Below are 13,038 nucleotides of genomic sequence, written 5' to 3'. Positions count from 1 at the left end.
TATAGATAATATTCTGTCTATATACTATACTATACTATAATATAATATTTATATAATAATATAATTATTTTAATAACATTATTTTTTTCTGTCCAGAAATGTTCATCATGAAACATCATGAAAACAAACACTACTACAACTAAAATACTACTACTAATAATAACTGTTATTATTATTATTATTATTATCAAATAATAAATAGTTATTTAAAATCACTATATTATATAAAGTGGAGTATAAATTATAATATAATATAATATAATATAATATAATATAATATAATCAGTTTTCTGTCCTAAAATAAATAAATAAATTATACTTTTATTATTATTATTATCATTATTATTATTAATTATTATTTTAATAGGTCTATACAGTTTTTATACTTTTTATTTTTGGTTATTTTAGTGCATTAAGTTAATATATTTTTATTTCAGTTAACATTTATTTCAAGTAATTTTTTTATGGTTTTAGGTTTAGTTTATTTAACTATAATAACACTGAATCTCACAAACAAACAAACAAAAAAACTCAAATTTAAAAATTATTATTCACAAAATTATTTAAAAATTTACTAGAATTGTGCATTAAAAAATGGTGCTTGTATGAGCAAAACTCAATGTTGCTAAATGCCTGTAAACTGTCCTAAAAGGATCCTAAATCTGATCTATAACTATTGTGTTTTAGACACGTCTCTAGATGTGGGATTTTTCCTGCGTATCATCTTAGATCAGCTTTCTGAGACTCAGCTTGTCTCTTCAGACGGATCATTCAGTGTCTGTAGTATCGACACCTCTGAAGCCTTGACTCAGACCACACACTAAATGAAACACCTGAAAGGCTGATATAATTAAAGGGGATGAGAAAATGTGTATTAAACAAATCAAGGGCACAGAATATAATGAGCCTCACACCTCCGCTCAGCATCAGGGGCTTGTGGGTAAAAACAGCCGCTGAACAGCTGGAGAAAGATAATGAGACGCAGAAAGCAACCTACTTCCTGTTTGACTACGTTACACAACGCACACGTTTCTGTGAAAAGGAGACGTTTAACAGGGTTTCAAGGTCGAAACACTTGAACACACGTCTTGACATCCCGAAACGCCCCCGTTTTACCCCGGCGAGGGGCGGCGCGGGGGGGAGGTCAAAGGTCGCGGCCCATCTCTTGTCCAGTCGGCACGGGTTAATGCGACGGCAGAAGGGTCATGGTTCAAAAGAGCCGCGTGTCAATCCGCCGTGGCAGAGCTGCTGCTGCCATCTTGGCTCAAAGCTGCCACCGGCCGCACGCGCTCAGAGCAGAAACATGATTAACACCACTGTGAACTGTGAAAAAGATCGAGATCAAGAGTAATGAAAGCAGATATAATATTCAAACACAAACTGCAAATGCGAGCAGCACAATCACACAAACATTCAGATCCGCTGCCTCGAAACATCCACAATCAACTCAGAACTATACAAGAATTGAAGTAAATATAAATCTATCTATCTATCTATCTATCTATCTACCTGTCTGTCTGTCTGTCTTTCTCTCTGTCTGTCTATCTATCCGACTATCTATCTGTCCGTCCGTCCGTCCGTCCGTCCGTCCGTCTGTCTGTCTGTATGTGTATCTATCTATCTATCTATCTATCTATCTATCTATCTATCTATCCAACTGTCTATCTATCTATCTATCTATCTATCTATCTGTCTGTCTGTCTTTCTCTCTGTCTATCTATCTATCTATCTATCTATCTATCTGTCTGTCTGTCTGTCTGTCTGTCTGTCTGTCTGTCTGTCTGTCTGTCTATCTATCTGTCTATCCAGCTGCCTGTCTATCTATCTATCTATCTATCTATCTATCTGTCTGTCTGTCTATCTGTCTGTCTGTCTGTCTGTCTGTCTGTCTATCCAGCTGCCTGTCTATCTATCTATCTATCTATCTATCTATCTATCTGTCTGTCTGTCTGTCTGTCTGTCTATCTATCTATCTATCTATCTATCTATCTATCTATCTGACTGATATTATCTCATATCTCATATCACAATGAGCAAAACAGCATTAATATTTTCCCCACAAACACACATTCCAGATTTCAGTGCACATGAAAACACGACCGGTGTCCAAATCAGGATTAGGAATCTTAGCGGAGTCTCTTTCAGGGATTGGTGTGACGTCCGTGTGATGAATGACAGTAATATTTCTCTCAGCTGTGAGCGGGACGGATCGGCACAGAGGGCAGAGACACGCTGGCAATGCCCAGGGGGCACCGCCGCATCTCGCCACATCTTCCTGCATGTGTCGCTTTCTCTCTAACTCTCCGTTTGTCTCTCATGCCAATATTCTATAAGGTACATCAGCAGGGAGCTCCGGAGCTGCGGCCACATCACTGCATTACAGATTCAGACAGAAAAAGATCTTTTATACAAAATCTACTTTCTAAGTTTAGAAAAAAATGAAATAAAATAAAAATAAACAACTAAAACTATTGAAAACACATAACAAACATAATAATTATATCTGCAACACACAAATAATGACAAGTATTAACAGTGAATTTTGTTTTTATGACATGACATCAACTACAATTTTTAAAAAATGTACAATATATTTATATCTTATTATTTATTTTAAATATTTAAATATGTATTTCTAATAATTAAAATTATTATTTGCTAACAATGTCATTTATAACATTTAAATATTTATTTCTAATAATTAAAATTATAATTTGCTAACAATGTTAAATCATATTTACAATATTTTAACATTCATCTCTAATAATTAAAATTACTACGTGCAAATAATTGCAACAAATCCGACACGTTTTAAACAGAATACTGTATGCAAATGGCGGCTCGATGCGTTTTTTTCAGTGCAAAACAAGCACACAATCACTAAAACACACACACACACACAAAAACCGCGAGCTGATGTGTGTTGCGTGAGGATTTAGTGTACGTAGTGTGTGTACGGTTTGTTGTTTGTATGTGAGTGTATGTGTGTGTGTGATGCCAGGCATGAGAGATGTTGTGTGGCATCTGTGCCAGTTTGGCCGTGGCAGACGTTACGCACAGAACAAAAGAGCTTTGGATGTGAGCAGGCGGCTCGGCCCATTTCACTGCAACCGAACGTGGCATTTTATATCATGTAGTTCACTGTATCAATCTATAAATAAAGAGAGAAACTTAAATCTCAATAAAAAAAGCTAATCGTAATTTTTAACACTGTAAAATAAAAAATATATAGTGTCACCTTATCAAGATGGATTTAGCAAACCCAGAAGAAAAGCAAGTGTCTGACGCCGTGCTGAGCTCAGAGAAATGTGAGTCTGGAATAAACTTTTGCGCTTTTTATCTGTGTTTATTCAAGGGCCAACACTGCCGCCACCATGCAAATGCTTATTTTATTCTTTTGTCATTCAAATGAAGCACTAAATTAAATACAGACACATAAACACTCGAGTGGCTTAAAAACCCCGAACGCCAGGACTGCAGAATAGAGCTCAAACAAATCCGCCACTGTCCCAAACCCCACGCCGTCCAAAACCCGCTTTTCTACGGCCCCGTGGAGGCGGTCCGAGAGAGAGAGAGAGACAGACAGCATAGGTGAAGGCCTCTGAATGTCTCTCGGCGGGTTAACTCGTGTCCTGCAGGATTTGCCGTGACTCTTTCTTTCAGGAGCGGGATAAGATCCTGACACAGCGCGTCTCTTTTTCTTTAGCCGGCAGGATTAGTGGAAACACTCCCCTCACGACAGGATGCAAATAACCTTTCACTTCAAAAAGCACACGGAGAGGCCAACTTTTCCGCGTCTGTTACCTCGGAGCGCACGCGGCGGCTTTAGGCTCCACGACAGTGCGATGAATGGAAAATGCCGACACTAGTGCACTTGAATTTCCCGCAATTCCATTGGGCTGAAAGTACTGATTCAACATATTCAGATTGTTCTTAAGTGCTGCATGTGCCTAAACTTTTGCCACAGATGTTTTTTTAACGGCAAGAAAATTTGTGGTTTGAATGAATAATAACGGACAAGTAAAAAAAACCTGCATTTTATTATTCGTTTTTAAAATAACATCTATGTTCAGAGTGGAATGCAAACATAATACACAGTACACACTGCAGCAGCGTTACAGTACATGCTGTGTGTAACAAAAATCCTTTCAAACAGTGTTTTCAACTGTAGAATGCAATAGAATGCTAAATTCATTTTAAATGGTAGAATACAGAGGAATGTTACATTGTTTCAAACTGTAGAATCCAGTAGAATGCTACATCGTTTTAAACTGTAGAATGCAATAGAATGCTAAATTCATTTTAAATGGTAGAATACAGAGGAATGTTACATTGTTTCAAACTGTAGAATCCAGTAGAATGCTACATCGTTTTAAACTGTAGAATGCAATAGAATGCTAAATTCATTTTAAATGGTAGAATACAGAGGAATGTTACATTGTTTCAAACTGTAGAATCCAGTAGAATGCTACATCGTTTTAAACTGTAGAATGCAATAGAATGCTAAATTCATTTTAAATGGTAGAATACAGAGGAATGTTACATTGTTTCAAACTGTAGAATCCAGTAGAATGCTACATCGTTTTAAACTGTAGAATGCAATAGAATGCTAAATTCATTTTAAATGGTAGAATACAGAGGAATGTTACATTGTTTCAAACTGAGGAATATAGTAGAATGCTACATTGTTTCAAACTGTAGAATCCAGTAGAATGCTACATCGTTTTAAACTGTAGAATGCAATAGAATGCTAAATTCATTTTAAATGGTAGAATACAGAGGAATGTTACATTGTTTCAAACTGAGGAATATAGTAGAATGCTACATTGTTTCAAACTGTAGAATCCAGTAGAATGCTACATCGTTTTAAACTGTAGAATGCAATAGAATGCTAAATTCATTTTAAATGGTAGAATACAGAGGAATGTTACATTGTTTCAAACTGAGGAATATAGTAGAATGCTACATTGTTTCAAACTGTAGAATCCAGTAGAATGCTACATCGTTTTAAACTGTAGAATGCAATAGAATGCTACATTTTTTTTAAATGGTAGAATACAGTGGAATTTTACATTGTTTTAAACAGAGGAATATAGTAGAATGCTACATTGTTTCAAACTGTAGAATCCATTAGAATGCTACATTGAATGTTACATTGTTTTAAACCGTAGAACATAATAGAATTCTACATGGTTTTAAACTGCAGAACATAATAGAAATCTACATTGTTTTAAACTGCAGAACATAATATAATTCTACATTGTTTTAAACTGCAGAACATAATATAATTCTACATTGTTTTAAACTGCAGAACATAATATAATTCTACATTGTTTTAAACTGCAGAACATAATATAATTCTACATTGTTTTAAACTGCAGAACATAATAGAAATCTACATTGTTTTAAACTGCAGAACATAATATAATTCTACATTGTTTTAAACTGCAGAACATAATATAATTCTACATTGTTTTAAACTGCAGAACATAATATAATTCTACACTGTTTTAAACTGCAGAACATAATAGAATTCTACATTGTTTTAAACTGCAGAACATAATAGAATTCTACACTGTTTTAAACTGTAGAATGCTACATTGTTTCAAAATATAGAAATCAACAGAATGCTACATTATTGTCACATGACCTAACAAATAAATATGGTCATTTAGAATTTTTAATCTAATTTTGTGCAAATCACAAAAACACAAAATTGCTTGGCTTATTCCTCACACTGGAAATAGAAGGTCCAGATGAGAGCATTGCATTGTGGGAAACTGTCTCTCATGTAGTGCGCTCTGGTTAGAATTTAGCAAATGTTATCTGTTTTTTTGTGTGTGCATACTTTAAATTCACATACATACTGCAGAATTGGTACGATTAGTGTGCTGTTCAGAATATGGCAATTATTTGAGGCAAAATCCTGGTGTAACATTTCACCTTTTGCCTCATCACATCCATTTAACCTGGTTAAGAAAATCAAAGAAAGAAAAACGAGTTAGTTTCTTTCTCTCTGATGAAACTTGAAGTCAAACGGAGCCGGAGGATGAGATCGGTATGTCAGTCTGTCATATCCCACGGTCGAGATTAACACACTTCCCTCTCTCTCTCTCTCTCTCTCTCTCACGGAGAGCTTCCCCACCGGGATCTTTTCATTTACCGCTTATTGTTTCATGTTTTACTCGTTTATGCTGCTTTTCTCTGTTTTTAAAGCATGAGATTAACAAAAATGTGACAAATTCAGGTCACGACCCTCCTGAAGGAAACGAATGCCATTGGTCTGATTCATGTGAACGTGTGTGTGTGTGTGTGTGTGTGTGTGTGCTGCTTATTCTGCAGTATGCATGTGATTATTGTATGCATGCAAATCTATAGCGTGCAGCATATGACAGTATCCCACAATGCAATGCACTCAGCCTCCCATTTCTAGGGTGAAGATATAAAATCAGTCGTGGTTTTATCAAAATCTCCTTCCACACAAATTGCTTGAATAAACTACAAAAAAACAGAAAACTGAAATATAGTTTTGTTTTTGTTAATTTATAAAGCCCCACTTTGTCCTGTTGTACTGTAGAATATAGTAGAATGCTACACTATTTCAAACTGTAGAATTCGGTAGAATGCTACATTGTTTCAAAATGTAGAATACATTAGAATGCTACAACATACATCAACGCTCGTGCGTCTGAATTAAACATGAAACATTAATGAAGTCATGTGACATCATGCATACTACATACATGCAGTACACAGTATAATATTTTTGAGAAGCTCTAATCAGATGCATTGTGGGTTATGCAGCTGAATTCCTCTTTAAAGGTGGTTTTCCATAATTTCTTGTGCGTTAACTCAAGGACACACAACTGCACGACATTGTTGCATGTCTCCAGCAGCCGTCAAACACCCCAGCGACACACACACACACACACACGTGTGTTTCCAGCATGCAGCGTAACGGAGCGCAGCAGCGACGCGGCTCAGCGGATGGACGGACAGGTGCGTCTGCGGATTCCCAAATGCACGACGACATTCCCAGCAGCCCGTCTCCTGCTCTCTTTAAACACACATCAGGCCGGATGGGATCGGCGCGTTCGGTCTGTAAAGGGTTAAGCGTTCGGTGCCAGCATCTCATTTGCATACGGCGCTTTCAGTTTTTTCTCGCCCCCAAAAAGTTGGCAGCACTCCTCGTTTTCCATAATGCCAGCATTTGGGAATTGTGCGTGGAATGAAGCCGATCCAATCTCCTGCCTGCGACATGCATTTTCATTAATTACAGCCTTGTCAGCAAAAGCATTATCGAAGCTGAATATGAAAATGCTAATGAGCGCTCATTTACATATTTTTCTTTGTTGGAATGTCATTAATTATTACGTTTTATGATGATGAATGCAGCTGTCGATGTTCTCCGAAGCATAATTAGCTATCAGAATGCACAGATATGATCAGCAACTGTGAGTCTGAAACTTTTTCCTTACGATACAGAGTTTTTGCGTTCGATCCCGGAACGGTTGACGTCGGATGACACGAGAGCCTTGCGAAAAATAACCCGTAAAAAAAAAAAAAAAAAACCCACACACTTAGACACATACATACACATACCGTGGTAATCACTCTTGCTACCATTACTTTACCATGGTACTTTTAACAGATCGAACAGATCGTGGATGAGAAGAAAAATGTGAATCTTAAATGAAATTTGGACTGACAAAAATTTTAATTAAATTAATTAAACTGAAATTAACAAATATCTAATAAAAAATTACATAATTACATTTTTTTTAAATCAAATCAAATATAAAATTGTGAAAAAAAAGAATTTAATAAAAATTTAAATTAAATTAATTTCAAAAAAATTAATTAGCAAATCTAAGCAGCCAGAATATCTAATAAAAATATTAAAATAAAATTGGATAAAAAATTAAGCTTAAATTAAATTAAACTTAAATTTAAATTAAATTTGAACCATTACAAAAATTTAAATTTAATTAATTAAACTGAAATGAACAAATCTAAGCAGTCAGGTTGTCCAGTAAAAATATTTTTAAAATATTTAAAATGAAATCAAATACAATATAAAACTGTGAATTTTAAGTAAAATATGTACTATAATAAGCTTAAATTAAATTAAACTTAAATTTAAATTAAATTTTAACCATTACAAAAATTTAAATTTAATTAATTAAACTGAAATGAACAAATCTAAGCAGTCAGGTTGTCCAGTAAAAATATTTTTTAAAATATTTAAAATGAAATCAAATACAATATAAAACTGTGAATTTTAAATAAAATATGTACTATAATAAAAATTGCAATTATATTTATTTAATTCAAAAATGCCTTGGTTACAGAAACTCCTGGCTGTAATAAAAGTCATTATGGAGCCGAGCTCCAAAACCCTTCAGTGAGATGTGCGCTGCTCATTAACACACACACACACACACACGTGTGCAGACCGTCGCTCGCAATGCATGCAGCAACTTGTCTCCAAGGATACGGTTTAAAATCACATCCTACTTTTCATTTGTTCACACTTTTTTAATAACAACCCAACCTCACCGCTGCGTCTTTCTTTTCCGGTCGGGAAAACGGCAGAATCCAGTTCATGTGGCTCAGCCGCTGGGATCAGTGTTTATCAGTAAAAAAGAAAAACAAGGCGCGGCAGATGGGGCTATTACACATGACCAAACCGATCCATCAGGACTGAACTGTGAATTTTAAATAAAATATGTACTATAATAAAAATTGCAATTATATTTATTTAATTCAAAAATGAACTAATCTGAGCAGTCAGGATATCTAAAAATATTGAAATTAAATCAAATGAAATATAAACACTCCTAGCACTCAATGTGAAATAATTAACATCATAATATTAATAATAATCATAGTCTATTTTACTCTAGTTTCTGATTAACCAGTTAGCGACTGGTCAAAGTTTAGGGGCGTGTCCTAAAGCAGTGGGCCAATCAGATGCTCTCCCTCAGGAATATCAGGATTGCTCCAGAATTCCTGCTACTTCCCAGAAACCAGATGTCCATAAAACGTGACATTTATAGTCCTTCAAACAAACACAACTGCATCTGGAAAAACTAAACGCCATTACTGTGGTCTGAAGAGCGATTTTACACTCACTAACACCAATTTATGCAGTTTAGATTTCTGATAACTTTAAAAAACACATCCCCTGTGGAAATTTACCATGGTGTGAATATAATTTCCTATACATACATATATAACGCTGAATTTTGGACTATGAAATTTGGACTACAACAAAAATTTTAATTAAAGTAATTAAACAGAAATTAACAAATCTGAGCAGCTAGGATATCTAACAAAATATTTAAAAAATAATTTAATTAAATCAGAATAATAAATTTAAATATGAACACTCCCAGCACTCATTTTAATATAATTAACATAACCATATTTATAATAATAGTCTGTTTTTCTTTAGTTTTGATAAACTGTTTAGCAACTGGTCAAAGTTTATGGTGTGACTATAATTTCCTCCAAAATATTAATTTACTATGCTTTTACTATAATATGGATCCAAGGCCAATATGGAATAACCACAATTTATTTGTAATGATTTAATCCTATAACACTGTGATGATTTTGATGCACTTGTATTTGTCCAGTTTTTTCTGCTGCATTTACTTGCTTTTACTGTATTTATTTATTTGGAATGAATTTAGCTACTGGGTCAAAAAGAAGCATTCTCTAATAATAATAATAATTAAATAATAATTAAATATATAGTTTTAAAAATCACAATTTTAAGCCACTTCAGAAAGAGAAAGAAAATGACTGCTTAAAGAAAATAAAACTATTAAACTAATGTCAAAAAGAAAAAAAAACTTGTAATCACTTTAAATGTTCATGAGGGATGACCTGAGCTGTGTTTGTGGCATCTGTTGTGAACGGATCTCTTTAGATTTGAGCGTATGGTTAATTTACACCTGAATGTCTTTATAGATTGGCTGTGTGGGGCGACGGATCCACCGATGAAGCTCAGCCGCTGCAGGTGATCGCCGTGTGGAGGTCCGACTCCAGCCGCTGGAGTGATGGGACGTGTTAATGAGATCAGAGGAGGTGAGGAGGAGCCGGAGCGAGATCAGAGGTGACGAGAGGGTCGCAGGACTTCAGGACCCCCCAACCATCACTGACCATCTGTGTGTGTGTGTGTGTGTGTGTGTCTGTGAGTGTGTGTGTGTGTGCGCGTGTGTGTGTGTGTAACAGACGACACACCTGCCTCTATGAAACACATCACCTGTGATCGTGTGCACATAATGTCTACATATATGCTTGAACTTAATATTAGTAAATTATTAATATTATTATTATTACAATCCTGAAATTAATTTATTTATAAAATACATGACTATAATTAAAAATAATATTAACAAATGAAATATAATACAATATAATAAGAAGAATATTAAAACAATTTCGATAATCTTTACAAGTGTTTAAGCTTTAAAATGTATTATATTAAAATCCTAATATTAATTTAATATATGGTGTGTTTTTTTTTGTTATGTTAATAAAAGTTGTATGAGTTTGACGTTGTTGTTGCTTGAATTGAATCAACGGCGAATTGGCGATAATTTGAAAGTGAAAGTAAAACGCGCACGGCACTTTTTCAAGCTATTTGAAAGGCAAGAAATCTGAGGAAAAGAGGGAAACTCAAACTAACTAAACCCCGCCCCCCCCGCGGTTTTGTCACACGTCGATTAACCGGTGGGAAAATTTTCTCACATATTTATTTTATTTATATTTTTAGCATTAACATATTACTTTTCTAATTAACATATTATTATTTCGCTCTTTTATACTGTGTGTAATTTAAGCTATAGAACAAAACAAACATCATAATGTTCACACCAGACCTTAATTTTACTACTTATAAATGCAAAATTGCCATTATAAAAACTCATAGGAAAATCATAATGCTGATTCTCGTCTGTGTTTTGGACAACAACCTGAACAGCTCTATTTTTCCCTCTTGATTTCACACTGTGGAGCCTGAGGCGTATTTCAGACACAGGAAGTGATGTCACCGTCTGCTCAGAGCTCCACAGGAAGGACAAACCCAGGACCTCAGAGAGCCACGAACAAGCAACCGTCCGAGAGTCTGAAACTAAAGCGTAACACCCACAAATATTCAGAGAAAAGCTGTGCTTTGTTGTGCAATTTCTGCCAGATCTCATTCAAATCTATTTATAATTTGTGATTTTGTGACTCTTAGTTAACGTCTATTAGTTGTGAGCTCGTTTGTGTGCCCGTGTACTACTAAAAGGTGACAAAACAACAGAAAAACACAAAAACATTCAGCCTCTCTCTTCCAAGTAAAAACCGAAACAAAAATACTGATGACATCATCGTGCACTCAGACTCGTATGCAAATGTCGTCCAATCAAATGCTCTCTAGAATGCGAATGCCCCTCCCACTGATACCACCTGACGCTGGCAAGCAATAGATTCAATCATGATTCATGGCTCTGCTGTAAACTAAATGCTAAAGGATATTTAAAAAAGGAGCACTTCCTGTTTCTAAACACAGGAAAGGAAACTACACAGAAAAAGCCATTTTCAATGGGGATTTTTAAAAAAATCCCTGCTGTAATACAACAAAATAACCTCACAATGTGCAAATATTATTATATGCTAATAAGTTTTGGCCTTAAAGTCTTTGTTTATGGAAGAGAATGACAGAAAGAGAGAGAGAGAGAGAGAGAGAGAGGCAAACATCCTCATATTACAGTTTTCATGCTTTAAGTCAAGCTTAATTAATCTGAGGCCGATTATCTGAATCACTGACCATTTGCTCACTGGATGAGACAGAGATGGCCAGCGGCACAGCACAGCATTCTGGGTAAATGAGCATCAACACTGCACACACACACACACACACACTCAGAGACGTGTGACAGAAACACACAATCCTTTCCAGACGTTTCTGATTACTGAACACGCATCCCAGCAGGACTGATTCAATCTGATTCCCTAATGAATCGTTCAGATGAACCAGTTCGACCAAATCATCTAAAGAACAGTTCGCTCACGATGCAAGCCGAAGAAACATCATAAAGCCGAACAATCACGTTTCCCATCATGCTCGGCTCTTACCTGCTAATCTGGAGTTGGTGTACGGCGGAGAGATGCTGTCATGTGACCCCAGCTCCCGACTGGCCATGTGACCGTACTGAGAGCCATCAGCGTAATTCTGCAGGGGTCAAAGGTTAAAGGTCAAACCTAGCCAAATTTATAAACGACAATATATAAATCATAAATATTATATTATAGCTAAAAACACACATAAATACTGATGTGTTTAATGGCATATACAGTATTATAATACGCCTGTACTGTTCATGGTTCAAAAACATCATATATCTTTTGTATAACCTTCTAAAGAAGACACATGGTTATTAAATAAGATAAATATCATTATATCATGAATTAAAATGGCAAATTTATAAATGACAATACATAAATGAATGATAGAAATGATCAAATAAACAATAATACATGAATTACATGAATTATATTATTTTATATTATATTATATTATATTATATTATATTATCTAAAAGAATACACAGAAATATTGATGCATTTAATGGCAAAAACTATAAAGAGAATCCATGTATTTTAAAGAGGGAAAATATCAAATCAAAATTTGCCCTATTTACACATTTAATATACAGACATATACATAGTAAAATAAATGATAATACATACATTATAAATAAAATAATAAATAAAATAATAATAATAACATAGAATAAAATATTGAGGAGTTTAAGAGTACAAATGATAAAGAGATTGAAAATGCATATATTTTAAAGAAGAAAAATATAAAATCAAAGCGGGTGTTGCATGCATCAGTCCAAAAGAAGTGAAATAAAAAGCGCCCATCCATAAAAAAAGTGTCTCATACGGCTCCGGGGGGTGAACAAAGGCCTCCTGTTGCGAATCGATGCGTTTTTGTAAGAAAAATATCCATATTCAAAACGTAATAATCACTTTAAT

At 34.7% G+C, this 13,038-nt stretch overlaps 1 protein-coding gene across 1 annotated transcript in view; it reads right to left on the bottom strand.

The window, feature by feature from the left end:
* LOC107752182 (transcription factor 4-like) overlaps window positions 1–13,038 on the bottom strand; it is a 152,534-nt gene that overhangs the window by 99,557 nt on the left and 39,939 nt on the right. Inside the window, exon 5 of the mRNA XM_016568076.1 lies at window positions 12,133–12,229. Within this exon, the coding sequence (XP_016423562.1) occupies window positions 12,133–12,229 (97 nt within the window). The remainder of the gene's footprint in view (window positions 1–12,132; window positions 12,230–13,038) is intronic.

Source organism: Sinocyclocheilus rhinocerous, unplaced genomic scaffold (genome assembly GCF_001515625.1).
Source record: "Sinocyclocheilus rhinocerous isolate Xijiao unplaced genomic scaffold, SAMN03320098_v1.1 scaffold2516, whole genome shotgun sequence".
In the NCBI taxonomy this organism is placed as follows: domain Eukaryota; kingdom Metazoa; phylum Chordata; class Actinopteri; order Cypriniformes; family Cyprinidae; genus Sinocyclocheilus; species Sinocyclocheilus rhinocerous.
Note: the sequence above shows the minus strand (reverse complement) of the source record. Positions and strands in the feature narration are given on the sequence as shown.